At 65.0% G+C, this 27251-nt stretch overlaps 7 protein-coding genes across 7 annotated transcripts; 4 read left to right on the forward strand and 3 right to left on the reverse strand.

Moving 5' to 3' along the window:
* Positions 1-1354: 1354 nt before the first annotated feature.
* EMIHUDRAFT_217280 (hypothetical protein) lies at positions 1355-3077 on the reverse strand (the record flags this gene model as incomplete). The annotated part of the gene is made up of 6 exons (XM_005760945.1): positions 1355-1441; positions 1514-1755; positions 1972-2034; positions 2110-2257; positions 2771-2938; positions 3012-3077. The coding sequence occupies 6 exons, from the start codon at positions 3075-3077 to the stop codon at positions 1355-1357; spliced, it is 774 nt and encodes a 257-aa protein (XP_005761002.1).
* Positions 3078-3404: 327 nt separating this feature from the next.
* Positions 3405-5302, reverse strand: EMIHUDRAFT_217281 (hypothetical protein; the record flags this gene model as incomplete). The annotated part of the gene is made up of 4 exons (XM_005760946.1): positions 3405-3420; positions 3501-4087; positions 4168-4190; positions 4273-5302. 4 exons carry the CDS (start codon positions 5300-5302, stop codon positions 3405-3407), a joined length of 1656 nt encoding a protein of 551 aa, XP_005761003.1.
* A 3276-nt stretch (positions 5303-8578) lies between these two features.
* On the forward strand, positions 8579-9040 carry EMIHUDRAFT_217285 (hypothetical protein; the record flags this gene model as incomplete). The annotated part of the gene is made up of 1 exon (XM_005760947.1): positions 8579-9040. The coding sequence occupies one exon, from the start codon at positions 8579-8581 to the stop codon at positions 9038-9040; it is 462 nt and encodes a 153-aa protein (XP_005761004.1).
* Positions 9041-9998: 958 nt separating this feature from the next.
* Positions 9999-12350, forward strand: EMIHUDRAFT_465522 (putative endonuclease III; the record flags this gene model as incomplete). The annotated part of the gene is made up of 4 exons (XM_005760948.1): positions 9999-10626; positions 11127-11626; positions 11755-11850; positions 11889-12350. The coding sequence occupies 4 exons, from the start codon at positions 9999-10001 to the stop codon at positions 12348-12350; spliced, it is 1686 nt and encodes a 561-aa protein (XP_005761005.1).
* Positions 12351-15227: 2877 nt separating this feature from the next.
* EMIHUDRAFT_105958 (hypothetical protein) lies at positions 15228-17108 on the reverse strand (the record flags this gene model as incomplete). Its single annotated transcript, XM_005760949.1, has 2 exons — positions 15228-15915; positions 16672-17108. The coding sequence occupies 2 exons, from the start codon at positions 17106-17108 to the stop codon at positions 15228-15230; spliced, it is 1125 nt and encodes a 374-aa protein (XP_005761006.1).
* A 5594-nt stretch (positions 17109-22702) lies between these two features.
* EMIHUDRAFT_79303 (hypothetical protein) lies at positions 22703-23986 on the forward strand. The gene is given in 3 exon segments (XM_005760950.1): positions 22703-22763; positions 22783-23301; positions 23444-23986. 2 exon segments carry the CDS (start codon positions 22948-22950, stop codon positions 23489-23491), a joined length of 402 nt encoding a protein of 133 aa, XP_005761007.1. The 5' UTR covers positions 22703-22763; positions 22783-22947; the 3' UTR covers positions 23492-23986.
* A 517-nt stretch (positions 23987-24503) lies between these two features.
* On the forward strand, positions 24504-24998 carry EMIHUDRAFT_47079 (hypothetical protein; the record flags this gene model as incomplete). Its single annotated transcript, XM_005760951.1, has 1 exon — positions 24504-24998. A coding segment is annotated over one exon (495 nt), but the record flags the coding sequence as incomplete, so codon positions are not given.
* Positions 24999-27251: the final 2253 nt, after the last annotated feature.

The following is a 27251-nucleotide window of genomic DNA, read 5'->3' on the forward strand; positions in this document are numbered from 1 at the left end:
AACCTCGGTGCGGCTGCACGCCTCCCGCGCGCGCCGGCGGCTGCAGCAGCCCGAACCTCGAGTACCAAACCACACCGTGCATCACCGTGTGGCATACCAAAGCAGCGGCGGCTGCAGCAGCCCCGAACCTCGACTGCACCACGCGAAAGCAGCACCGCACCGCCATCTCCATACCGCACCCCTCGCCGCCGCCCTCGCCGCCGCCCTCGCCGCCGCCGCCCTCGCCGCTGACGCCGCCGCCGCCTCCCCCGCCGCCGCCGCCATCCACGGCAGCAGGAGCGGGCGGCGCCTCCCTGCGGGAGAGGGCCACGCCGGCCGCCTACGCGTGTCGCGGACGCGCCCATGGACGCGTCACGGACGTGCCACCGCCGCCGGCCACGGCCCGTGCGCCGCCGCCTCGGCCGCGGCCTCCCCCTGCATCTGCTCGATCAGACGCGCGAGACGCGCCTACGACCCGCCGCTCACTCCTCGCCACAAACTCACCCCCCCCCACCCCCCCTCGACCAACCACGCGCGAGGCGCGCCGCGCTCTGCCGCATTGACGGGCGCACGTGGGCCGCCTCGTCCGCACGACCGCCGGAGCCGCCCCCCACCGCCTCAAAGAAGACCGCGGCGGCGGCGGCGGCGGTGGCGGCGGCCTCCTCGCCGGAGTCCGTCGCGAGCGCGACCTCCTCGACCGCCTGGACATGAGATGGGGCGCCGCGTAAAAAAGAAATCCGGCGCGCTGACAAGCGCGGCGCGCGCGGGGCTTCGCCGCCGGCTGCGCGTGCGGCGGCGTGAGGACGGTGGCGATGTCGACCAGCTGGGCCGGCGTGAGGAGGGCCTCGAGCGAGCGGAGAGACGCATCCACCTGCCGCGGGGGAGATCACGGGGGAGATCACGGGGGAGATCACGCGGGAGATCACGCGGGAGATCGCGGAGAACACTATCACGGCGAGATCACGCGAGATTGTGGTAGAGAGCACGGGAGATCGGGGGAGATCGGGGGAGATCGGGGGAGATCGGGGGGATCGAGGGAGATCGTGGGAGATCGTGGGAGATCGGGGGAGATCGCGACCACGACCCACCTCGAGCGAGGCGCGGGCGACGGAGGCACGACCGCCGCTTGCCTGCGCCTCGGAGAGCAGCCTGCGGCCGGCGGGTTGCAGCCAGAGTCAGGGCGGCTGGCACGGCCTTATGCAGTCAGAGCCCCGGCCTCATGCAGTCAGAGCCTTGCGGTGCTGAGAGCAGCGGCAGGCGAGGCGAGACGGCAGCGGCGTGCCCACTCGAGCGCCGGTCGGAGGCGTGCGCACCGCTTCGTCGGAGAGAGCGCCCCGGCAAGCGGCTGATCTCGGCTGATCCCGGCTGATCTCGGCTAGATCTCGGCGTCTAGGGAGAGCAGCCCTGGCGCCGAGAGGCTGAAGGTGATCAGCCCGTCCTCGAGCTCGTCGTCGCGACCCACCTGCGCCGCCACGCCGCCGCTCGATGAGAGGATCAGTGATGGCCAGGTGCACCGGCAAGGGGGTTAGCGCACCTGCGCCACCACACTGCCGCCCGCCCGCTCGCCTCCCCCTGCCGGCGAGCTGAGCCGCAGCCGCACACCACGGAAGCGAAGCACGCGCCGCAGTTCGTCCGCCGACGAACTCGCGCCCGCCGCCGCCCCGTCCGCCACGCCCGCAGCACCACCCTCACTCATCGCCAGCCAGCGCAGCGAGATCTCGAGCCTCTGGGGCGAAGCGCCGTCGGAGGCGCCCTGCGCGCCAGCGGCTGCGCCCGCTGCGGCGTCTGCCGCCGCCGCCTCCACGTCCGCCTCCTCCCCCTCCTCCTCCTCCTCCTCGCCGAGTTCTGCGAGCAGCGCGTCGAACCCCTCGCCCTCCTCGCCCTCCTCGCCCTCCTCGCCCTCCTCGCCCTCGCCCTCCCTCTCCTCCTCCTCCTCCTCCTCCTCCTCCTCCTCCTCCTCCTCCTCCTCCCCCTCCCCCTCTGGAATCGCACCTCCCACGAACCTGCCCGCCGCCTCCGTTGCTTGCTCGGCCGCCGCCGCGGCGGCTGCCACACCTGCATCATGAGCGCACGTTGGGGCGGGAGTGTACGGCCTTAAGACGTGTCGCCCGAGCAGTGTAGTCAGAGCACCGCGCGCGGTGCGGCTCCGGTTCGGCTGCGCGTCTCCCGAGTGCGTCGAAAGAGAGAAGGGGATCTCGCATTCTCTCGCAGTCTGCGCGCCAGCCGCACCGCCGCCCGACGGCCTCTCGAGCGCAATCTTCGCGTCGTAGACGCCAACCTGACAACACAATCTCTCTCCCAACCTGGTCACACGCGCTTCTTTGCGTGAGCTGAAGCCCGGGTGTGAAGAGACGCAGCTCGCAAAGCGACAGGGTGTGAGGAGCAGAGAAGGTGTCCGGAGCTCTGTCCTATCTCTCCCCTCTCTCGCGCGCGCCTCACGGCACGCAAGAGGCGGAGGTGTCTCGGAAGTGTCTCGGAAGTGTCTCGGAAGTGTCTCGGACGTGACGTGTCTCGGACGTGTCTCGGAAGTGTCCCTCGCCTCGACGGCGCGCAAGAGGCGGAAGCTGAGGGAGGAGAGGGCCGTCAGCCCGCTCGCCTCCATCCGACGCACCTCCTCCTCCCCCTCCTCCAACCCCTCCCCTCCTCCGCCCTCTGCGCCTGCCACCGCCGCCACCGCCGCCATCGCCGCCGCTGGCGGAGGTGCCGGAGAGGCGGCCGCGGAGGCGGGGCCGTCCTCCGCCGTAGGAAGGGCCACTGGCAGGCGCTGGAGCGTGGCTCGCAGCCCGTGCACCTCCACGCGCGAGCCGCTCGGCAGGGGCGCCGCCCACGGCATGGCCACCGCGATCCGGCGGGCAGAGCCACTCGCAAGGCAGAGGCCTGCCCAGCCGAGCACCTGGTTCCACGCGTCGACCACCAGCTCGAGCCGGGCCAGCTCGAGACGAGTGGCCGAAACCACAACCTGTGGGCGAGCGGGCGCCTCAGCACGGCAGGAGGCGGCAGGGGGAACACAGCCGATGTCTCTAGCGGCGCACGTCCTTCCGCTCGAGGCGGAACCAGCCCTTGAGCAGCCACCGCACGACACGCTCGAGGCCAAACATCGGCGATGATAGCACAGGCTACACGCTGACGCAGTGTTAGGGGAGTAGCAAAGGCCGGGCCCGGCCGTTTTCAGCGGAAGGGCGCCCCCGACAAGCAGCGGCCAAAAAGAGAAAGAGCATTGGTTTCTTTCTTTCTTTCTGGCTCCCATCCCTCCCTTGGGTTGTCCGTTTTCTTTCTTTCTTTCTTTCTGGCTGTGTGTCTTGTGAGCTTGTTTGTGTCTGTGTGTCGCTCGTGCGTGTCGTCGTCATCTGTCCCGCGTCCACCCATACCGCGTTGGTGTCCAGTCCGAGCCTGGCTGTTCTTCACCTACCTACCTACCTACCTGCTCAGTGCTCCAAGGGACTTAGTGAGTGAGTGAGTGTGTGTGTGTGTGTCACTCTCACTATCTGATAGAGTCACCTCGAGTTCGTCCGGTGGAGCACCGAAAGCCGGCGCCCCTCTCATCGCCAGCGTCAATAACGGTCGACACCCGGCTGAAGAGGCACTCCCCGGCGGCGGCGTTGATCCCGGCAACTCGGAGTATCGTGACATTGAACACGAACCGCTCGAGCTGCTGACCGGATGTCCAGCGCTCGCGACGCACAGCACGCGCCCACCGCTCGCACAGATGGCGACCCACGGCCGGCGATAGCTGTCTCGCCTCGTGCTGCTGGTAAAACCAGCGCTCCCGCCACCGGTTCGTGTGATGCAACAACATGTCGGCGAGCGTGTGGTGCTGCCAGGGGTCAGAGCTCAGGGCCGTCGGCTGGAGAGCCCTCGGGAGCGGCGTGCCAGCCTTCAACGAGCGAAGCACGTCGACACTGCTTCCGTCGCGCAGGGTGCCCTCGATCTCTTCCCAGCCATTCGTGTCGCCATTCTGTGTGTCGTACATATGCCACTCGGTGCGCACGTGCAAAAGCTGCAGCAGATGCTGAATCCTACCGCCGCCAGGAAGGTCGACCCGCATCACGTCCATCGCAAAGCCGCACAGGCAGCTCCAAAAGAGGACAAACGCGAAGGCGGAAGCGAGCTTGTCGAAAAGTCGGCCGCACGCGCCGGGTGGCTGGGGAGGAGCAAGGCGGCCGCGGACAAGTGCGCAGCACTGCCCACGACGAGAGTCCACTTGAAGCGGCCTCGCACCGAGACGATCCAGGCAGGCCGCACGCAGCCGTGGCCAGGGCTGCCAGAACTCGGCGGGTATGAGGGGCAGGCAACCGACTGCCATGACCGCAGGGAAGAGGAGGAGGTCGTACAGCGCGGCGAGGCCGAGGTTGAACAGCAGGAAGAGAGGGACGAGCAGCAAGCGGGCTCGTGCCAGCCACGTGGCGCATGGCACGGCAAAGAGGCACAGCGGCCCGAGCAGCTCCAGTGCCAAGGCGAACGTCGTCATCAGGGCCGTGGCGAGGGGCCGCTGCAACAGCGGCCCCCGCGCCAGCCGGCCGAGCAGGGCGAGATTTGGCTCATCGCAGAGCGTGAGCGCAACTGCGTCGACTCCCAGCCCGCCGTCGCCCTCCCCGCCGCCTCCTGGCCACCAGTCCGGGCGCCAACCCATCAGCGCCCACTCGCCCCCGCGCACCTTGTTCCACCCGGCGTCAAAGTAAACCGCTGGGACAAAGGTAGCCAGGCCGGCCGACGCCCAGGAGAGCACCACTGCGTCTGCCGCACCCTGGGTCGGGGATGGCCGAGGCGCGGAAGAGGCCCTTCTCGAGCTGGTCCTCGCCGGCCCAAGCGTGGACGGCCCTGCGTCGCGATGCTGCAGCGTGTAGAGCTCGCCGCAGGGGAGGAGGCATGCCCACAGCAGCAGCGCGAGCAAAACCAGGTCGCCGCCGTTGTTGGCGACCGGCAGGCGATCGACGACGCTCACCTGCAGCCCCCAAACCACCACCGCGCTGGCTCGAGCATGCCAGCCCGCCGCCAGGCAGCACGCAGCGAGCACGTGCACGGCCGCGACTGTAAGCACAAAAGCGCGGCTGCCGTTCAGCATGTAGACCGAAAGCGATGGGGTTTGCAGCATGCTACGGGCCTCAGAACGCGGCGCCATCTCGTCCGTAAGCAAGCGGATGTCTTCGACGGTCACGCGCAGCAGCACGTCGAGGCCCACGAGCAAGCCCACGGCGCTGCGGAAGAGGGCAAGCGAGCGTGGGTCAATACCGAATGCTGCGCGAAGCCAGCGCCGTCGCTCGCCAGGTGAGCCATGCCCGATGAGAGGTTGAGATTCGTCGACGTCGAGGCGTGTCGCGCCCATTGGGGGCTCGATCGAGCGAGAGCTGCAATGCTGCAGTCGGGCGAGGCCACTCGGCGGTGTCAGCGTGGCGCGGGCGTGGGTGGCGGCGGCGGCTCTTACTGGCCGGGGGCGCTCGCCGCTGGCCAGCTTGCGCAAAATGCAGACGTGTCGAAACACGCTCTGACAGCGCGCTCACAGCTGCGTCACATGCGCATGCACATGCAACATGCAACAACATGTACATGTGCAAAGTGCCAATGGTCTCCAGCGAGGAACAGCTGGAACGCAGTCGTGCTGGGCGCCACTCTGTACGCCTACATGCCAGTGGATACCCTGGAGGGAGACGTCGCCTCCTCTTTCGTACCGGGGCACTGTTCGCGCCGGAAGGAAGGCACCGTACACTGCCAAGTACATTGGCCTTCATCTCTCCTACCGCCGGCCGGGAGTGCAGCCTTCGCCATCACTGAGTGAGATTGTCCTCGACTTTGGCTGCGAAGTAATGAACAACATGCAGTACGTCATATGACGCTACATGTATGACCGCCCTGCGATGGGCGTCCTCGACGCAGACGAGGCGGAGCTCATCTGCGCGGCGCAGATCGCCGACTTTCTCTCTCGCCCTGCGCGAGTGGTTGCGCCACCTTGGATGAGGCATATGGGCTGGGCAGGGGAGTTGGTAGAGGAGGTAGACTGAGGGCGCGAGGCCGCCAATCGTCACAGTCTGCTGCTGACTGTCGGTCGCTGACTGGTTGCGCATTGCGCTGGCCGCACAGCGGCCTTTAGAAAATTTTGGCCGCAGGCCTAGGTTTTGAAAGATCAAGAGAATAAGCGCCGGTGAGTCTTTCAGAAGCTGCCGTTTGCGGCTTCCTAAGTCAATTTTTCGAGAGGAACGTTTTGGCTTAGCTATAACGGCCCCAAAGTCGCGCGATCATCGGGTTTTGAGTCAATAATTATGAAAGGAAAGGGCTGGCGAGAATTATAGCTAAGCCATTCGATTCAGCGTGCTCTGTAACGCCCAAAACCGTTGAGTTTTTCGCCGTGGTCCAAATAGAGAGCTTAATATTTTGATTTTCTTGGCCACGGCCACGATTACCCGTCACTCGCTCTCAGTGAAGCGACCTTGACACCTGAGTGGAATGCCGCGATGCCGTGTGTAACCAACAGCGGGTCGTTGTTGACGAGTGGTGTGAGTACCATCAATGTTGGCACCATGGCAAAGGCGCAACTCTGAGGTGACTTCACGAGCATGCGCACCCCATTTGACGCAGACTCGCAGAGGTATCCGACAGCCGAGCCGGCTTCGTAGCCGCTGAGAAATGCAGAGTTGCCGCCGAGGGAGACCAAGCCCGGTGGCAATCCAAAGCATCGTGATCGAACGGTGCAGAGCCATTCAAAGTACTCCGTGCGCTCATCAAGAAGCAGGTATCTATGGCTAGCCCAAGACGAAGCTGAGTAGTAGTATCGGGTGGCGCACTGGCGTTTGAAATCAGCTGAACTTGATTTCCTTCCAGCGCCCAATGGGGTTTGGCAATGGCATTGCCAATGCCGCACCGAAAGGTGTGTTCCGACAAGCCGCAATGGGGCAACATGACCTGGTTTGAGCTCCCAATTTCGCAGCGAAAGGTGTGCATCGAGATTCAACAACGGGGCAAGTCCTTCAGGCCAACGGGCGAAGTTCGCTTCGTCATCGATCGGCGGCGAGAGGCGGCGAGTGGTGACGCGAATTTCAACCGAAATCGCGCCACCCTTTGTGCACTTTGAGCAAGAGTCACTCCTCGTCTCTCGCAATGATTGTTGTTGTGACGGTTGAATTTTTGCCGATTTTTCTGTAAGCGTCCATTTTTGAATAGGTTTGGAAACCACCGAGGGGTACGATTCCACATAATTCATCCGATGGAAACGAGGCGATGGCACCTGATTCGGGGAGCAGGGGGGGGGTGAGGATTTGGTTCTGAAGAAGGTGGGGCAGTACCGAGGGGGATGGGGTAGGGTCACCCTTTGGGCGAGCGAAGGCTGTGGCGCCGACGGCGGCACCCTTGTACGAGGCTGTGAGGGGAGCGGCGGCGAGAGGGGGGGCGGCGACGCAGGCGAGCCGCGCGCGCGCGCGACTGAGGGAAGCGCGGGCGGCGGGAAGAAAGAGAACGGCGGCGGCGGCGAGGCGCAAAACGGGGGCGGCGGAAGTGGGGGCGACGGCGGCGGCGGAGTGAACGGCGGCGCGCGCACGGACGGCGACGAAATCGACGGCGGGGAGGGGCGGGGCTGCATGGCGGCGGCGAACGCACGCTCATATGTCGTGCTTTCGCAATGGCACTCCACATCCTCCTCGGCGACCTGCGTGCGCGGGAACGGCAGGGGTCATGTCGCGCGCACCGGGCGGCGCCGTGCTCGCAGCAGCCGGGATCGCGGCAGAGTATGGTGGAGAGCTCTACCCGCGCACCTGCCCAGCGATGAGCTCGACGCCGCTCCTGGCAGGCGAGGCAGGGATCTCGGCGACGTTGGAGAGCGGGCGCACGATGTCGTGGGCGACGCCCGTCCGCAGCTGACACGTCGTGGTGACGATGATGGCGAGGAGCATCACAGTGGAGAGGAGCGGCACGGCCCTTCGAGATGGAGGAGAGGAAAAGTGGGGGCGCGGCGCGGCGCGATCCCGTGAGCACTTCTTTCTTCTTTCGGCTAGTGCTGCACGAATGGTTGGGCAGGTGTGAACAACACCTCCTGACCACGGCGCCGCAGGCGCCTGTTGATGGGTCCAGGTGATAGCCCTGGGTGGGCAATCCATACGGATACGCCTAGTCGGACCTCAGATCGCCCGTACGCCCGACCGCGTCCCGGTCGGTGCTCTGCCGTCGGATTTGTGACGCCGCCGCACCGCGCCGCGGCCGGGGGCCCTTCGGAGGCCGAGGATGGCCGTGGCGGACCGGGACGAGCTCTGTCTGGGAGGTAAAGTGTCAGTGTATAATTGTAGAGACTAACCATATGCACAATATCTCCCAGTCTAGCTAAGCCAGGGGAGGCGATGCCGGGGCCGTACAGCAGCTTGATGGTGCTTCGCCGGCGTGCGTGCGTCCCGGAGCGGTGCCGGACGGGCGGTCCGTGGGAGGAAAAGTCAGGGCAGTGTCGACACCGCTCTGATTCGACTTTTGACTTCAAACAAAGACAGTCGCACGCCCCGCCGCGGTGCGTGCCACTGTCAGGAGCGGATCCGTCAGTGTGTCGTGTTCACGCCGGGATCGTGCCCTGAGTAACCTGCCCAACCATTCCTCCAGCAGAGTACACCGCCACATGGACGCTTCTCACATGGACGCTTCTTCGCTCTTCATCACCGCCGACTCGCGACCACTCTTCGGCGGCTGGTTCGCATCCACCGTGGGCGCCGCCGTCGCCGCATCAGTCCACCGGTTCAGACGCGGAAACCTCGTGTTTTACCTCGGCGCCTGCAACGGCGACGACCTCTCCTCTTTTCAGATATTTGAGGCCGCATGCAGGAAGCTGCCGCCGCTCGAGGTCCGGCACTTGCGTGTGAGTGCACCGGCAGTGGCGGACGACATGGCGCGGCTCGAGGACGAGGCTGCGCTGATCGTCCTCGCAGGGAGCGACGTGCGGCGCGGTTGGCAGGCGATGTGCTCCTGCGGATTGGACAGCGCAGTGCGTCGAGCCGTGGCGAGGGGTGCGGTGCTGCTGGGCGTGTCGGCGGGCGCGGTCCTGATGGGGTCGGTAGGGCACGAGGGCGGCGAGCCATTTGCGGCGCTTGGGCGCTAGATGCTGGACAGATTCTGAGGAGGACTGTGTACGAAGGTCGCAGTGTATTACTGCTTGCTGTACTTTCAGGCGCTCGGCGTGGCGCCCTTCCTGCTCGGCGCCCACGCCGGCGACGAAGATTGGCGCATGGCACGCCGCGCGCTGGCGAGCGCACAGGGCAGCCGAGGCAGCGGCGGCGGCGGAGGCAGCGGAGGCAGAGGCAGAGGTTGCGGTGGCAGCGGAGGCAGAGGCGGAGGCGGAGGCAGCGGCGATTTCGGCCAAGCTGTTGGTGTCGGCATCCTCGCGGGTGGCGCCGCGGCGCTGTCGCCCGACGGGACGGTGGAGCCGTTTCTCATGCCCCTCGTGCTGCTCTGCGGCGCGGCCGGCGAGATGCCTGGAGGGGAGGCACCTCCCCCCCCCCCGCCCCCCAACAGCCGTCTCCCAGCAGTGTGCAACTAGTCGGGAGCTGCTGTTGTCGCGTCTCTCCTCGTAGGCCGCGCTGTCGCCGTGCCGAGTGATCCCTGTCGGCATGCGGCACAAAACGCGGCCGGGCAAGGGGCGCGAGGTCGGACGTTGCGCAGCGCTTCGAGGCAGCCGAGAGACAGACAGAGAGCCGTGTCAGCGAGGAACTAGGCGAGTGGTGCCGTGAAGTTCTTACGGCTCACCGTTCCTTGAGTGTTGTAGGTATGTTGTGCAGTGTGAGCAGTGCTAGTGGGGTGTGAGTATTGTGTCACTAGTCTTTGTTTCTCAAATTGTTTTTGACCGCAGAAACGAGAAAGAAAGAAAAAACATACCACAAGGGAGGGAAGATGGGAGGACGGCACGCCGCCACACCACAGGGATTTTAAGAGGAGTGTGGTGCTAGCCGTCGCCGACTGGGAGTATTCTTTTGCTCTTCTTGGTTCACCGACTCTCTCTCCGACAATCTCTAACAACAAAACAACCCGGGTCCCGACGCTGTGAGAAACCGCGAATATACATGTATATGCGTGCCTTCGCCACTCTCGCGTGGGCTGCTCTCGCGTCCGCTCTCACGTGGGTTCCCAACACCGCGAGGCCGGCACTCCACAAGCGGTGGATCGCGACGCCTGTTGCCGTCGAAATTGACGACATGATGGGCGAGCGTGAGTGCTTCAAGGACGACGAGTGCGAGCTAGAGCGCTGGATGTATGGCGGCGACGGCTCTCGGCCGTCGGCTGCTGAGACGGCGCCGCCGACTGAAGAGGAGCAGGCACGGCTGGCAAGGCTCCGGGAGGACGGGCGAACCGCGGTGCGGGCGCGAGAGGAGCGGCGGACGGCGCTGAGGAGGGCCGCGCCGCCGCGGATGCTGACGGTCAGGACTCCTCTGGAGGCAGGACTCGCACTCACGCAGCCCACACAGGCTGAGGCCGAGGCGATGGGGGTGCGCGACTGGCCACCGACCATCATCACGCAGGGCGGGCGTGGCGCCTTCGACGCCGACGTCGAGGACGGCTCGCTTCGCTACGTCCTGGAAGGCTCGGGCACGGTGCAGCGCGACACCACCGGCGAGCCGCTCGCCGTGTCGCCAAACACGCTCGTCCGGGTGGTGGGCGAGGGTGGCGCCCTGCGCTGGCAGCTCGACGAAGGTGGACGCTTCGTCGCCACTCTCGCAAGTCTTCCACGGACGCCTCAATGAACCTTCAACCTTCCTCTAGGCGTGGACGAGCTCGTCCTGCTTACGCCCGAATACAAGGGCCCGCCTCTCCTGCCGGTCGCGGGCGCGTTCCTCGCTGCCTGCGCCGCGCTGGTCGTCGCCGCCGGCGCCGGAGGCTGAACTCATGAGATACGTCGTTGTATGGATTCTCGCGACCCACTCTCCGCAGCGACGCCAGCGCCCTCCTTTGAATTCTTTTTGTGTGCTGCGAGGCAAGCCCTTGAGCCTTGTGTTGTAACATTTTAAGCATTACGGCAGAAGACAAGGGCAAGGCAGACCCGGAGACTGGAGGGAGCCGGAGCAGAAGGCATTTACCGGCGAGCTAGGGGGCGTGATATGGCCCCGTACTCGTCGTAGCTGTTCAGAGCCGGAACCGCCTCATGGGCTTTTTTTGGCGCCTCCTCCGCCTCTTCCCGTTGCCCAGAGCCACAGGGATGCGCGCCAGCCGCAGCATCACGCAAGCTTGCGCCGTGCTCTCCACGGCAGCGGCCTCCGTCCAGCCACTGGCCCTCTCGCCGCTCGCGCCTGCTGCGCCAGCCGCCCGCGCCATGGCGACTGCGGCGGTGCAGACGGACGCGCATAAGAAGAAGAGATCGTCGAAATCGCGAGCAGCGGCGCCGCTCACGGCCGAAGAGCCCGCCAAACAGCCCGGCGCGCCATCATCCACGACCGAGCAGAAGAAGCGAGGCCGGCGCGCCTCAGCCTCGACAGCTGCGGCCGCCTCGCCCAAGCGCAGCAAGGCGACCGACGTGCGGCTTGAGCCGCCCGCGAACTGGCGGGCGACGTGGGAGCTCATCGTTGAGCTCCGCGCCGACCGCACCGCGGTGGTGGACAGCATGGGCACGGAGGCTATTGCGGGCGAGAGCACAAAGGAGGAGCGCGACTTCGACGCCCTCGTCTCACTGATGCTCTCGTCGCAGACCAAAGACACGGTCAACGCGGCGACGATGAAGAAGCTGCGCGCTCACGGCCTCTCGCCGCGCCGGCTGCTGGAGACACGCCCGGCGAGGGGCTGGACGACACTTCCACGTACGCGACATGCCCGCGCCACGCCCTGTAGGACACGCCCGACGAGAGGCTGGACGAGCTAATCTACGCGTGCGGCTTCCACAACAACAAGGCGACTACTCCGGCCCTCGAGGCGAGCACGCGACCGGTGAGCGGCCCCTCTTCACGGCGTGGGGGTGTGAGCAGGTCAAGTATCTCAAGGCGACCTCGCGCATCCTGCTGGAGCAGCACGGCGGCCGCGTGCCCGACACGATGGATGGGCTGCTCGCACTGCCAGGCGTGGGGCCGAAGATGGCGCTCATCCTGCTGCGGGTCGCATTTGGCAAGGTCGAGGGCATCTCTGTCGACACGCACGTCCACCGCATCTGCAATCAGCTGGGGTGGGCGGGGCCGGGCGGCACGAAGACGCCCGAGCAGACGCGGCGCGCCATCGAGGCGTGGATGCCCGCCGACATCTGGGCGGAGGTGAACCTCGTCCTCGTGGGTCTGGGGCAGGAGGTGCAGACGGAGAAGTCCAAGCTGCTGCGCAAGTGCCTCGCCTGCTCCGACCCGGCAGCGGCGCTGCGGCTCGCCTCGGTGTGCGGCGTCAAGGTCGAGCCCGAGGCGAAGAAGGCGGGGCTCGTGTTGCCGCCCGGCCTCGCCCTCTGACGCCACTCTCAGATAAGATAGCCGGGAGAGGTTTTGGTTAGGTGCACGTGGAGTCTGGTTCCGTCCTGCGTCCCCACTAACGGTGTCCATCGCATGTACAAAGACTCCAGCACCGTCTGTGTACAAAGAACCCATAGCCATACACAAAAAGACCCGCGGCACGCGGCACGCGGGCCGGGGGAGGCACCTCCACCTGTTCTCGGTGACTGTTCTTTTTTTTACGCCCATCTCCGATCTCCCTGAAGAGGTGCACTTGGAGCCTTGGAGGTGCCACGTGTTTATTTATTTTTGAGGACGCGAGACTGGAGGCGGCGATGAGTTTTTAACACATCTTTTGAGCTTTTTGAGCGCAAGTGTGCACATGCACATGCACATGCATTGCTACCACTGTGCGGTTCACCACAGGCAGAGCTCAGTTGAGGAGTTGACTCTACTGCTCTTTGCCTCCACGCCTGCCCCTGCGCAGCGGCGCCCCGCTAATCAGATCGAATCCGTCCCCGGCCACCCCAAGCCGCCCTCGTGCCGACCCCGGCCGCGCGGACCCTGGCCGAGAAGGCCGAGCGGAGCCGGGTCGCGAGAAGACGGGGTCTGGATGCGAGTACTGCTGAGGGGACGGTGCGGCCCGAATGGGTCTCTGCTGGCAGCGGCTGTTGGCGTGGAGCGCCAGCATTTGTTGCGCGAGCACGTACGCCTGGACCTGCTGCTCTGGCCACCTATCCGCGCTCTCGGTGATCATTATCCCGGGGGTCGACGGCGGGCGCGAAGACTCGCAAGTGGGCGTCTGGCAGCTGCCGCATGACGAGAGCGATGCGTCCCGCTCGCGGCGCCTCTGCACAAGCCTCTCGCTCCTCGCGGAGACCGCGGAAACAGATGGCTCGCGTGCGGAGTCCAGCGCCTGTCCCGTGCCCGGACTGGCATCTGCGGGCGGCTCAGCCTCGCTCTGGCGGTCGACACGCGGAGGGGGAACCCGAGCTGCCTCCTCTGCGCGAGGCGCCTCCTCCATGACCAGAATGTCCGCCGTCCCACCCGTGACGCCCTCAGTGGCATTCCGTTCCACGGCCGCACAGCGCTGCCGCTCCTCGAACTCGCGCCGGTACCGCTCAAACTTCCCTTCGCGAGGAGGCGCCGTCTCCCTATGCTTAGCGTCCTCCCGGGGCGCCCCGTGGCCTTGCGCGGCCATATCACACCGCCCTTTGCCCCTCAGCGCGCGGCCATCGTGTCGGTCCCGGCGGTTCACATCGGTTGAGGGGCTATCTGTGGAGGATACAGCTTCTCTCGCCGTCTGCGCCGTCGGCTCCCCACCGAGCGAATGGTCGCCTGGTGCGGGTGCGGCCTCGCTCGGCGCAGCTTGAGCAGCGCGGTCCAGCTCCAGCCCTTTCGCCCACTCCAGGACCCGCTGCGCATCGGGCCGCCGATCCAAATCGAGCTGAAGCATCGCACTGACCAGCCCAACCAGCCCCGCCGAGTAGGTTGGGGGTAGCGGTGCGAACTTCCCACGTGCAATCAGGTCCGACACCTCGCGCACGCTGCGCCCGAAGAAGGGCAGCGACAACGCGGCGAGTTCGTAGAGGAGCACACCGAGCGACCACACGTCCGCACCCTCTGTGTACGGCCGTGAGCCCACAATCTCGGGAGCTAGGTAGGCAGGCGTGCCACAAAAGGTTTGCAAGTAGACGGTGTCGTTCGATCTGGCCCGCGAGACGCCGAGGTCGCAGATCTTGGCTCGGATGGCACCGATGGGGACAGAGCGGTACGTCTCGCCGGAGCTGCCCACGTCTTGCCACATGGCGTCTTCCTCTCTCCTCAGGATACCGCGGGCAGTGGCTACGGCGTCCGCCTCGGCAAAGAGCACGACGTTCAAAGACTTGAGGTCGCGATGGACGACACCGTGGGCGTGCAAGTGCACGACTGCAGAGGCAATCTGCGTGAAGAGCGAGCAGATGAACCGCTCGGCGAGCGGGACGCCTCCGAGCCTGCGCCGCGACTGCACAAGCTCGTGTAGATCGCCCAGTGGCGCCGCCTCAAGGACGAGCACGAGTCTGGCTCCTCCTCTGACGCAGCCGCCGCGCGAGCGCCTCCCATCCGATGCCCAGCCCGCAGTGACGTCGGCGCCGCTGCCCTTCCAAAAGTGACCACAGCACTCGACAATGTGCGGATGGCGCGGGAGCCGCGCGTACAGGTCAAGCTCGTGCGCGAGCGATGCACCGGACCCCAGCTCAGGTTTCAGCCGCTCCTATCAGGCACAGGGAGGGGAGCTGTCGAGGTCGGCAACCACGTCCTAAACGGTGGGCGCTCCTAAATGGTGGGCGCTCGTGCTACCTTGAGAATCACAGCCGCCCCGGTGCGGCGATCACGCCCAGCGTAGACAGAACCGCCCGAGCTCCTGTGGATCTCCTCAATAAAGGCAACGTCGTCCGAGCAAAGCTCAGCGCCGCGCATATGCTCGCGAGGCGTTCGCACAACGTCGGCCAACTTCGAATCAGCGCCCGCCATCTTCGCGCCCCCGGCTCCTAGAGACACCTCACTGGTCATCGTGTCCTTGAGCACTTGAGCACTGGATAGGGTCGATTCCGCATGGTACGGGACCCCTCGATCGTCTCGTGTCCTAACTAACTTGTCAGTTAAAAAATGCACGTGTCTGGCTGCGTGATGTTGGGGTAGACTCCCCCCCCTCTCCCGCAGAGAGCAGAGAAAGGAACCACGATATATATTTGTGATGAGAATTTTGTGAGTGATTGATTGATGAACGCACTAGACAAAGGGGGGAGAGAGACAACGACAAAGGAGAGAGAGACAACGACAAAGGAGAGAGACAAGCAAAGTACGGGGAGTAGTACACACAGAGAGTACAAGTCTGGCAGCGTTCTACGGGTGTCCTCAGGGGCAGGCTCTGCACATTTCGGTCGACGAGCCGCTGCGTAGCAGCCGCGTGCATGCATCCACTCCCCAGAAGTCAGCCCAGTCCAGAGCCGTCATCCCGCGCGAGCACCGGATGGATGGGTCGGCGCCCGCAGCAAGCAGCCGCCCGAGAGCCTTCTCGTGCCCACGGATGGCGGCAGTATGCAGGGGCGTGAACCCAAAGGGGTGCCTCGTGCTCGACGGAGAGGAGCCCCGCTCGAGCAGCAGGTCGATCGCTCTGAGGTGTCCGCGGAAGGCGGCCACGTGCAGCGCGGTGCAGCGCGACATTGCCGCGCGCGAGTTGTAGAGACGCTGGCCCAAGCCGCACCTCAGAAGTGGCAGGGGTGCGCTCGCGATTGCGTCGGCAACGCGAAAGATGGCTCTCAGTAAGGGTGAGCCGACCGTATCGCGGCAGTCCTCGACATCACGGCTCAGGCCAATGGCCACGCGGAGCGTATCTAGGTCGCCGAACGCGGTGAGCACCATCCCCGACGGGGAGAGGTCGGGCTGCTCAAGATGCATCAGGTGGGGGTGGTACTCGGCAAAGTAGGCAACGATGGCCGCTCTGCCCGTGAAGAGCGCGAGGTGAAAGGGCCTCCACCCAACCGGCTTGAGGCCCAGGTGGCCCAGAGAAGGGTCTGCCTCCAGCAGCACCTCGACGCACTCTCTGGTGCGAGCGCAGCAGGCTGCGGCGTGGATCGCGGAGGGCAAGCCGGCGGCCACGCTTCGGCGCGGATTTGCACCATGCCGAAGAAGGAGACGGACCATCTCTGGCCAGCCGAAGAGAGCGGCGACTTCCAAGACACCCGCATGCGCGTACGGCGTCAAGGGCCACATCCACTCGCCACGTGGAATGATGTCCTGGGCCGACGCTCCTTGCGCCAGTAGCTGCGCTGCGATGTCGTGATTGCCACTCATGACAGCGCACGCCAGGGCAGACAGAGAGCGGCGCGACGAGGTTTGCACGAGAGACTGCGGGTCCAGCCGGTGATGGTGAACGAACGGTCGCATCCCTCTTGGCACTCTCCACGCAGGTATCGCCTCTTCCAAGCCCGTCAGCAGCAGGCCGGCAATGGCGCGCAAGAACTGAAACGCCGAGCGCTCGCCTCTCTCTTTGGCACGCCGCTCGGCGCGGCCGATGAGAGAAAGGATCACAGGACCAAGCGCAAGCCTGTCACGATCGACACTGAAGGCTCCCTCGCCCACGGAGAAAGCAAAGATGTTGTGGCCTAAAACGCCGCTCGGAGGCCAGGCTCTCATCGCCCTCGTCGACTCGAACACGACGAACGGCCGTGGATGTGGCGACAGCGCATTTGAGAGCTGCTCCATTCGACACCAGCCTCTGCTTTGCCAAGCACGCAAGTCTCGCACCGACCCGTCCTCGTGCGTCCAGGCCCCGGCCAACACAAAAAAGTAGTGGCACCGTGCGACGTATGATGGGATGGATCGGATGAACTGCTCTCGCCAGGAGGCGGACCGGCGGGTCTCCCGCTGAGGGACGCAGCACCAGTCGAGCCAGATGTAGCCGTCCTTGAGCGCGCCAAGCTTCTCTTTCCGCCCCAGCCCGAAAAAGGGAGCGAGTCCGACAGAGAAGGCCTGGATCTGCATCTCCCGGCGCTGCACCCGAGTGAGCACATCCTTAAGCAGCAGAAAGAAGGAGCCCTCTGGGTCCGGGTGCGCACTGCCGAGCCAAGTATGCGAGATGAATGCGGTTGGCTTGTGCTCGTCGTGGAGTTCGAGCCTATCATCCGCGCACAGCTGCTCGTAGCCAGGCAGCTGGTCGTACTCGAGCAGAGAGCTGATCGGCAGCACGTACATGGGTGCGATCGTCGGCTCAAGAGGGTATCGCAAGCCGCTCATCGGTTCCCTGCGTAAGCCGCTCCTCGGTTCGCTGCGTCTCCGCTCGGTCGTCCATCGCCGCCAGCCGTGGGCCTGCCACCCTCGGTCGCGGTCGGTCGCCAGCTCTCTTGCCCGCCTCAAACTCCAGGACGTGCCTTTTGACTGGACGCATCCCCGTTTTGTACCTTTTTCGAGGTGGTGCGTTGGCGCGAGGATTGGTGTCCTAGAGGTTCTCAAGGGGAAATCCCTTTTTCGAGGATTAGTGTGACGCGATCCATGTTCACGTCTCGCAGATTCGTTTCTCGCGACGCGATGATCGTGTTTTCTGGCATCCCTCCCTCTCTCTCTCTCCACCGACCGACCGCTGCGAGCGAGCGATTTTGCGCGTTTTGCGCGATTTTGCGCAATTTATTTGGGAGTTCCCTACGTAGGCCCTCCAAGAGGCTTTCGGTGTCCATATATATTCCAAGATATGCTAGAATATGCTCTGGAATGTACTCGAGTAGTTAGTTGTAGATGGATGATGGTCCAGCTTGATCCTTAAAAGAATAAGGTACCTTGCAGAATATTTTTTACAGCCCAACGTCCTGTGTGATCTGTGATCTGTAAGGGTCCGCCCGCAGGCGCATTTTGTATACCGAGGCGGTGCCCCGGTGCCGAACGCTGTCGGACCTTAAGACAGCCATTGTAGATCCCTTGGGCTTGGCGCTTGGGCGAGGGTGGTGGTGGGGGGGGGGGTCTGGCGGCGGAGCAACCACCTCCTCCCGGCGTGCCGGGAGGCAGGATGTCATCCCCCGTGATCCAGACCGCCCCGTCGGAGGTAGACCGTTCGTCTCCTAGCCAATCAGCCTTAAGCGAGCGGTCTGGCCGTCCATGGCTGGCCGTTGGAATGGCCGAGTTTGGTGTGGACTTGCGTCCTCGCATCGATCTGGTTGGTTATACAAGTAAGTAGCGTTACTGTATGAAATAACAGAACACCCACCACATGAGCCACATCCTGTGTCGTTTAGATAGACGCGAGGCGCGGCCGCAGGTGCGGCCCGATGGGGAGGAGTGGGGCGGACTACGGGGATCGGCTTCTTACGCAGCCCTTGCTCGCAGCGAGCCCCCTCCAACCCACCCCCGCGCTAGGTCTCGGGCGGCGAAGGGGTCACTCCCGACGAACCCGGGAACCCTGTCCGGGAACTACGCGAGTAGCCGGGGCCGTCGGAGAAGGGGCCGTGCACTGACGGTCGGCCGTCAGAAAACACGCCTGCGTGGATCACGTCACCGACGCCAATCCTCGCTACCCAACGCGGCCAAATGATATCCACCTCGAGAACCTCGAGAGAGAGATACAGACTAATAGAGAAAGAGACGCAGGGTCGCCCCCCTTTTCTCCACTTGTACTTTAATGATGTGTGTTGAGTGTGGAGAAGTTTTTGCGGCTTACCTTCCCTTCCCTCTTGGGGTAGAATCCCCCCTCCCGCGCAGAGAACAGAGCCAGAACCACGATATCGTATAGAATATTGTGACGGGATTTTGTGAGTAGATGAACGCACTAGACAAAGCTGACCCCAGACAACGTTGGGAGCGGCCATAACAGGTGTTATTGGCTGTATGACTGGCTGCTCATAACACCTCATAACACCTCATAACACCTCCATCGCATGCACATGTCACATGGACATGGACATGCACAACATGAACATGAACATGTCCATGACATGTGCATGTTGTGCATGTTCCAGTAGAGCCAGAGGCCTTGTTGTCACTTGACCTGCGAGTCTCCGACTTCAAGAAGATTCCGGCTTCAACTTATCAACTATGTGCTGTCGACGGAGGACGAGCACACGTACGACTCCACTGAGCTCTGAGATCAGAAGTTAAAAACGGGAAGGAAATTGCGTGAATCTGGGAGGGTCGGGGAGTGACGGGAGAGGGGGGTTCTCTTGCGATTGAGCAATCTGAAGCCATCGCTCAGCGCAGGAGGCAGGTTGATGTTATTCAATTTAACTTGAGGGCAAAATAGAAAATATTTGGCGATCGATACCGAACCTCGCGCGCGCGAAGCGAAAATTCCAGCGGTGAGCAGTTCGGCGTGGCCTCTCGGGCCATAACACCGTGGACCCGGGACGGCTCTCTCATAGCAAAAAAATGATATTCTTATCTTTTTGCCCCCCTCCGAGACTAGGGACAGAACCACACCAGTATCTGACCAGCGGGACTGCGCCTCGCCCCCACTTGCCCTGACTGTGCAGGATAGCGTGCCCCGATAACGGCGACACTTAGCGAGGGTCACTGCGCAAGGAGGGGCTGCGAAGCACTTGGAGCACTTGAAGCCTTTTAGCCCCCCGCTACCCGGTTGCACTCGTGCGACGTAGCGGGGGGCCACGACTACGTTTACGAAAACATAAGTAGTCCCGCGAGGTGTGAATTGGCCGCCCCAGTAGCCCCCTTTCCAATTGCCTGATTTTGCGGCGCGTCCCAGAGCGTCCAAACTTGTTTGGGCGCGAACCGTATCTCGCAACGGATCTCGCCGGCCTCACCGGCCCCCACCGGCCCTCTTTGCTTTGACCGACGCCCGTCCGCTCGACTGGCCGATGAAGAGCGACCCGTACGACGCGCACTTGTCGCCCTCCCTCCTCGCCACATGACGGCCGCCCCCCGACACCGACAGTCGCGCTCCGCACGCCTTCGAGGTCAGCTGCGGCCGAGCGACGACCGGCTCGCCTCCGATCGCTGGGCGCGGTCACTCTCCGGCCCATCACCCACCTGCCGATCACCTGTCCGCCTCGCCGCGCGCGGGCCGCTCGCCTGCTCGCCACCGCCGCCGCGCGTCCCCGCGCCGCCACGCTTCCATGCACCTGACCGCGCTCGAGCTGCGCAGACGGCGCGCTCTGGCAGACAGAGCAGCGGCCGCCCAGGCAGTCGCTGCTCCGCCCCGTCCGAATCCGTCCGCCCGCGCGTGCTGCTGCCGCCGCCGCCGCCGCTCCACCCGGTGCCCGTGTGTCGTGAGAGCTGCTTTGTGTATGTGTGTATGTCTATGTGGACAGCGACACTTATGTCACACTTGAGCCTCTATCTATGATTGAGACCCGCCGGAGGCTGGTTACTGATTTCTTTTTTGTCCTCTCGGGGGAATGTTCTCTCGGCGCCCATGGCCTTCTGAGGTTTCGTACTGATGACGTCCTTCTTGGCACTTCGGGCGTCGGTGTGTATGTCCCTCGGTAATGTGCTACGGGTATGAGCCGCTGGTCAACACTACCACTCGGCCATCATCTACGGCTCTCTCATAGCAGCCCATAACATTTACCAAGCTGCAGAAACGAGCTTTTAGTGCTTATGAGCATAAGCACTGGATTCTCATGCGCGCGGAGCGCGCCGGTGCTCTACCCGGACACGCGCGGAGCGCGCTAGCTGGACACCGCCGCACGCGCGGAGCGCGCTAGCTAGACACACACGCGCGGAGCGCGCTGGCTAGATACCGCGCGGAGCGCGCTGGCACCTATGTGCGCGGAGCGCACCACGGTAGAGTCTAGACACATGAAGACAGTCTGTTGCAGTCAGTTGTGGCCACGCGGCATCGGCCTGACGTCGTAGCACTCGGCTGGCAGACGCTGTGTCTCTGCCTTCTTCCGCGTCATGACCAGACCCCGCTGCAGCGAAGCTCCAATGCCGCCCCTCTGTGCACGTGACCTGTCGTTGTGGTGAAAGCGGTCTTCCCAGTTGAGCCCGCCCCAGTTCTCGAGCGCACGGTTGATGAAGGGCACGGCGACGGGATGGTACGGCTGGGGCGCGTTCCACGCGATCACAGCCTCCTCAGTTGCAGTGACCCAGTTGCCCTGGCGGTCGCAGCGGTCCCACACACCGCCCATGCCCTCCACAACAGCCTCACACATTGACTTTGTAGCCATGTGCGTCCAGAGGTAGAGGTAGTTTTTGCAGCAAGAGTAGAAGCGGGCGTCGGTGAATACAGTTTTCATGATGACGGTGCTGCTGGTCGCGCGGTTCCAGGATTGAAAGCCTGGCCGAGGTGCCCACTCGGTGAGCAGCTTAGACAGCATGACGAACTCTCTCCAGACAACACTAAATGCCGGCATGTCGTCGACAGCTCCTGGATCAGCGCCACCGCCGCCGCCGTCGGTAGCAGGGCTGGGAGCAGCGGGGCCAGCAGCAGGGCTGGCAGCGGCGGGGGCGACATCATACGTCTGCCCCGGGTCGTAGTTGTCATCGTCAAACTGGCCGAGGGAATCGGCGGCAGCGGCAGGGGGCGGGGCGGCGGGAGGGGCGGCGGGAGGGGCGGCGGGGGGGGCGGCGGCGGGGGGGGCGGCGGCGGGGGCAGCGGAGGGGGCGGCGGGGGGGGCAGCGGAGGGGGCGGCGGCGGTGCCCACACGTCGCCACTGCATGCTGGGAGCAGCGAGGTAGTGCCACTTGTCAAGGTCGTTTGGCGCCCATCCTCCGTCCCGGCCGACGTCGTCATCGACACCCCTCGACACCGCTCGACACCGCTCGACACCGCTCGACACCTCTGATGATCCTAACACAGCAGAGACGTAGACCCATTGGAGTCACAGAGTTAGAAATCAGGGTTGCAGCAGCAATCAAACTTGGCTGGCAGTACTTCCATCCCTCAGTTGCAGCCTCTCAAGTTCTAGCCCTGGTTCTAGCTCCAAGTTGCAGCTCAGTTTGCACTCCTGTTGATGTAGCAACCATGGCAGTACTCCCAGGTAGCCCTCAGGTGCTGCACAGCACCTTGTACAGTGGCAATGAATCCTCACACCAGTGAGCTTGTGCCATGAGTGCAGACCTGTGGTCCATTGCGCTTTGTGCACTGGCGATGCTGACAACGGCGACGCTGCAGCGGCGGCGACGCTGCTGCGATGGGGTATTGGCAGCCCTTAGCTGCTGGACAGCACCTTGTGCAGTGGCAATGTCCACTGACTCATGGCACCAGCCTTGTGCCATGAGCGCTGTGGTCAGTTGCGCTTTGTGCGCCGGTGACGCTGCAGGGGCGACGCTGCTGCAGCGGCGACGCTGCTGCGGTGCTGCGCCTGCACAGCACCTTGGTGCACAGTGGCAATGACTCCCGGCACTTGATGTCCTCAAATGTCCACAGAGAGTATACTGGTTGTGCTCAGGTTGTGCTACATCAACAGGGTGCAACTGAGGCTGCAACTAAGGGATGAAACAGCTTTGCAACTGCTGCCCAACTTTTGTTGTATGTTGATGGGCTGCAACTGCATCCACCTGCCACCTTGGACACCTCGATACCTCAGACGCCTCTTGACAACACTCGACACCCGCTCGACACCCGCTCGACACCCTCGACACCCTCGACACCCTCGACACCCCTCGACACCCCTCGACACCCCTCGACACCCCTCGACACGGACAAGCATGGTTTCAGCCTCGACAGGCCTCGACAGGCCTCGACAGGCCTCGACAGGCCTCGACACCTCTATCCCTCGACAGCAGCTCGACACCCTCGACACCGGGCCTCGACACCTCGACACCAGGGCTCAGCCCTGGTCTGGCCGATTTTTTTCGCCGCGGTAGCCGCGGCGGGATATGGCGGGATATGGCGGGATATGGCGGGATATGGCGGGATATGGCGGGATATGGCGGGATATGGCGGGATATGGCGGGATATGGCGGGATACACTCATACAGCGCGCGGGATAGGATACCGGGAGATACCGGGAGGCGACCCACACACCGGGAGACACCTCTGGAGATACCGCAACCGGGAGAGATCTAGAGAGAAGAAAAGGGGAGATACGGGGAGATACGGGGAGATGCGAGAAGATGCGAGGAGATACGGGGCGATAGAGGGAGATACAGCAAACGAATCGGCCAGACCAGGGCTTTTTTACCCTAGATGACAGCGCTGCGCCCCTGCGCCGCTGGGGGGGTCCTACCACTCCTCAGCTCCACATGGAGCCGCAATTTGGCCGCCAGATCCGTGCAGAGCCGCTGCGCGGTCTCGGCGCGCGCGACACCCCTCTCCAGGCTCGGTGCGACCGCCGCCGCGTGCGTCGGCGCGCCGTACCCCTCCCCGGCCGCGCCGGCCGCCCGCGGCGGGTACGCAGAAACGACGACGCGCGGCGGTTCGGCGGCGACAGAGATGTCGAGGCGCCATGCCTCTGGCAGAGCTGGCTGCATCAGCCGCGTCACCTCGGCCGACAGCTCGGAAGGCGCCGCGGGCATCGCCGCGTGCAGCACGCCAAGCAGCCTGACACGAGCGTCGATGCTTACTTTTCAGAAGTGATCAGTAGTGCAGCGCTGAGCCGCCTGAGCCGCGTGAGGACAGACTCTCGCTCGTTTGGGGCGTGTCAACACGAATGGGAGGCGTTGCTTCACTGTGTTGTGGCGGCCTGCCGAGCAGCTGTGTGAGGCGTGAGACGGCCGCGTCCGCCGAGTAGAGAGTGGCGCACGTGGCCGGCAGCGGCGTCGTCAGCAGGGCCAGCGCCTCGCCCAGCCAGCGCCGCCACGCCAGCAGCTGCGGCAGCACGAGCTGCTTGGCGCGCTGGGCCGGCGCCGCGAGGGAGCAGCGCAGCGGCGCCTGGTGGGGTGCTGCCTGTGTCTGCGTTGCTCCGGGTGTGGCCGACTCTCCCCGTCCTTCCGTGGCCACGCTGTCTTCACCGCGCCACTATCTCTCTGGCGCCTCCCGGTCGAGCTCCGGCAGCGCTAGCTGGACCTGCAGCGCCTCGATGCGCCGGCCGTTGAGGGCGGCGCTGAAGCGCATCCCGCGGCCCTCGTCGATGTCGCCTCCCCGGACTGCTTCCGGCTTGGCGTCCTCGTCGACCTCGAGGTCCTCGGCGCAGTCGGCGAGCAGCTTTGCGACACGCGCAAGCACAGCCTGGCACTCGGTGTCGAGGAGCCAGGCGAGCTCGAGCGAGTCGGCATCCATGAGCAAGCGTGAGCGTCGTTTCTCTTTTTCTTTACCTCGCCGCGTCTCTTCTTTTCCACCACACTCGTGTCGTGGAATCGCTTGTCATGTGAGAGAGTAAAAGAAAGAAAGAAAACAGCCACGCGAAGGGAGGGATGGGAGGACGGCACGCCGCCACGACACAGGGATTTTAATGTGAGAGAGTGCGTTGTGTTCCTGCGTTGATGCTTTCTCTTTCCTGTTGCAGAATGGAGAGAGAGTAAAAAAGAAAGAAAGAAAGAAAACAGACACGCCCAGACGAGGGATGGAGCTGGCGAGGTACTTCCAGCCTGCTGTGGGAACAGCTGACGCAGTCTCGCCGAGGCTCGCCCCAGCAGACTCGGCCAGACAAAAACCCCGAGAGGCGTGGGAGTACCTCGCCAGGGATGGAGAGCGGCGTGTCCGCTTTCTCTTTCCTCTCAGGCCGCCTCACAAGCTCCCCGACCGCCTGCTCGCATCAACACGAGGGGAGGAGTGCTCTCGTGGCAATGTCTGTGACGGTCCCGCCCGAGGTTCAGCGCCAGCTGGGCGAGGCGACGATGCTGTACGCGTACCGCGACTTCCAAAAGGCGATGGCGATGCTGCTCGAGGTCGTGCGGCTCTGCCCGCGGCTGCCGCACCCGTACGAGACGCTCGGCCTGATTTACGAGGAGGAGGGGCACAAGAAGAAGGCGCTGCAGCTCTACCTGATGGCGGCCAACCTCTCGCGCCGCGACGCGGCGCAGTGGCGCCGGCTCGCCGTGCTCGCGACCGAGGTGGGCGAGGCGGAGCAGGCGCTCTTCTGCCTCGGCAAGACGCTGGCGCTTACGCCGGACGACGTCGACTCGCTGTGGGAGCAGGCGCGGCTGCACACGCAGCTGGGCCAGCACCGCAAGGCGGCCGCAGGCCTCGCCTCGCTCCTCCAGCACCGGCCACACGACGCGCATGTCGTTCGGCAGCTCGCGATCTCATACACGGAGCTGGGCGCGGCGGACCGCGCGATTGAGCTGCTCTCGCACGTCACCGCCTCCCTCACCAAGGAGTCTCCGCCCGCCGCCGCCGCTTCCAGCTCTGCGGCAGGCGGCGCGGCAGACGAGCGGCGCGCGGGCGGCGGCGTGGGTGGCGGCGGCGGCGGCGGCAGCGAGGGCGAGGGCGGCGTCGAGGGCGGAGGCGGCGGCGAGGGCGGAGGCGGCGGCGAGGGCGGAGGCGGAGGCGGAGGAGGCGAGGGCGGCGGCCGCGAGGTGGCCGCGCCCGCGTCGGCCACGACTTGCGCGCTGGAGCCGGCGGAGGAGCCGGGGCACTCCACACCCCAAGAGTACCGCGAGATCATCGCGAGATCTTCGGAGATTAGGCGTCGGCGGCGGCGCATTGCGCACTCCACCTGACTAACATGCTGCTCGAGGCGAGAGAGAGAGGGAGGGAGAGGGAGGGAGGGAGGGAGGGAGAGAGAGAGAGAGAGAGCGAGAGAGAGAGAGAGAGAGAGCGAGAGAGAGAGAGCGAGAGAGCGAGAGACAGACAGACAGACAGACAGACAGACAGACAGAGTTAGAGAGAGGCAGGCAGGCAGGCAGGCAACCGAGGAGCGGGTTTCGGAGGCACCGCCGAAGCCCCCTCCAGGCCCTGATCGAGCGCGGCGCGTACTCGGACGGCATCGCGCGCGTGCAGGCGCTGCGGCAGAGCGAGGCGCTCGGGCTGGGTGGCAAGGAGCTGCCGCTCGATCTGCGAGTCAGGGAGGGCGTCTGCTGCGCGTACACCGGCGACAGCTGGAGGACAGAGGCGACTGCGGCTGAAGCAGTCCGTGACCGACGTCGAGAGAGGGTGGCTCGTAGGCCAGCTGGAGCAGGCGGAGCGGCTCTGGCAGCCGCTGCTCCGGAGCGATGCCTCTGCGCAGGGCGGCGGCGGCGGCGCGGAGGGCGGCGGCGCGGAGGGCGGCGGCGCGGAGGGCGGCGGCGCGGAGGGCGGCGGCGGCGGCGGCGGCGGCGCGCTGCCGCTCTCTACCGTGGACGATTTGCTGTACGAGGTTGCGAAGGTGTCCCTCTCCGTTTGAGGCTGGCAACGAGTCGCTGGCTCCTCCCTCCCTCCTGAGTGTGGGTGTGTGGCTGATGTAGGTGTACCTCACCGTTGGCCGGCCTCTCGTCGCGCTGGAGCTGTACGACCGCCTCCTCGCCTCTGAGAGGTGCGCACGGCCGCTGACCAGCAAGCAGCCAGCGCGTGTGTCCGGCCTTTTCTCTCTCACCCAGAGACGTGGCTGATCGCTAGCCACGCGACGCTCCGTCGCTACTACTACTGCTAGTACTACTAGTATGATTCTCATTCTCATGAGTCTTGTTATCGCTAGGCACATCGCCCTCCCTTCATGCCTCACGGTCCATCCCTCGGGGGCAGGTACGCGCCGCTGGTCCACTTGAAGCGCGGCGAGTGCTTGCGCGCGCTGCGCCGCGACGCCGAGGCCGGCTCGGCGTATCCTCACACCAAGATGCATGCGTGTACGAATGACTCCTCACTGATCCGAATGCCAGGCCGCTTCGGCGTACTCGTCCGCCCTCGCCGTTGACGCATGCTCGCAGGAGGCGCTGGTGGCGGCGTGCTGTCTGTCGCTGCGGCGGCGGAAGCCCCGCGAGGCACGGTTCTCGCTTTTTCCGTTGCTGTGGAGAGGCGCTGTTCACACCTCTGGCGTGTGAACAGGTGCTCTCCCTCCTCGAGCTGCACGCGGGGCCGCGGCAGCACAGGGGCGACGCGGGCGACGCGGGCGACGGGGGCGAGGCGGAGGCGGAGGGGCGTGGAGAGGGAGGCGGCGGGGAGGGAGGCGGCGGGGAGGGGGAGGACCCGCGGCTCTTGGCATTGCGTGGGCGCGCGCTCTCTGATCTCGGCGAGCACGGCGCGGCGATCGGTGAGTTGACGCGAGTCGCTGCTTCCTTATGTTTCCTTAGGTGCGCGCTCTCCGATCTCGGAGAGCACGGCGCGGCGGCGGCGCTGCTCCAGCCCCTGCACGACACGTGCTTTGAGCAGCTCGTGCCGACGGGCAGTAAGAGGGGCAAGGGCAAGCGCGCGGTCGCCGGCGCGCAGGCAGCCTCGCGGGCAGAGGAGGAGGAGGAGGGAGGCCGCTCGAGCGCGCCAAAGCGGCCCCGCCTCGCCGTTTCGCCGCCCGCCGCCTCGCCGCCCCGCTGCGGGCAGGACGAGGCGGCGGCACCGACGGCCGCACCGCCGGCCGCGTCCGTCTTTCGACAAGGCTCCCACCTTGCCGAAGGGCTGCCGGCAGCCACGGCGCCCGGGCC

Source organism: Emiliania huxleyi, assembly GCF_000372725.1.
Source record: "Emiliania huxleyi CCMP1516 unplaced genomic scaffold EMIHUscaffold_73, whole genome shotgun sequence".
Lineage (NCBI taxonomy): Eukaryota > Haptophyta > Isochrysidales > Noelaerhabdaceae > Emiliania > Emiliania huxleyi.

What these genes read in the sequence shown, in the direction of transcription:
- EMIHUDRAFT_79303 (XM_005760950.1), top strand. Translation starts at nt 22,948, where the DNA reads ATGACAGCGCTGCGCCCCTGCGCCGCTGGGGGGGTCCTACCACTCCTC. An exon ending in CGTGCAGCACGCCAAGCAGC is followed by an intron (nt 23,302 to 23,443) that starts CTGACACGAGCG and finishes TGTTGTGGCGGC; the next exon opens with CTGCCGAGCAGCTGTGTGAG.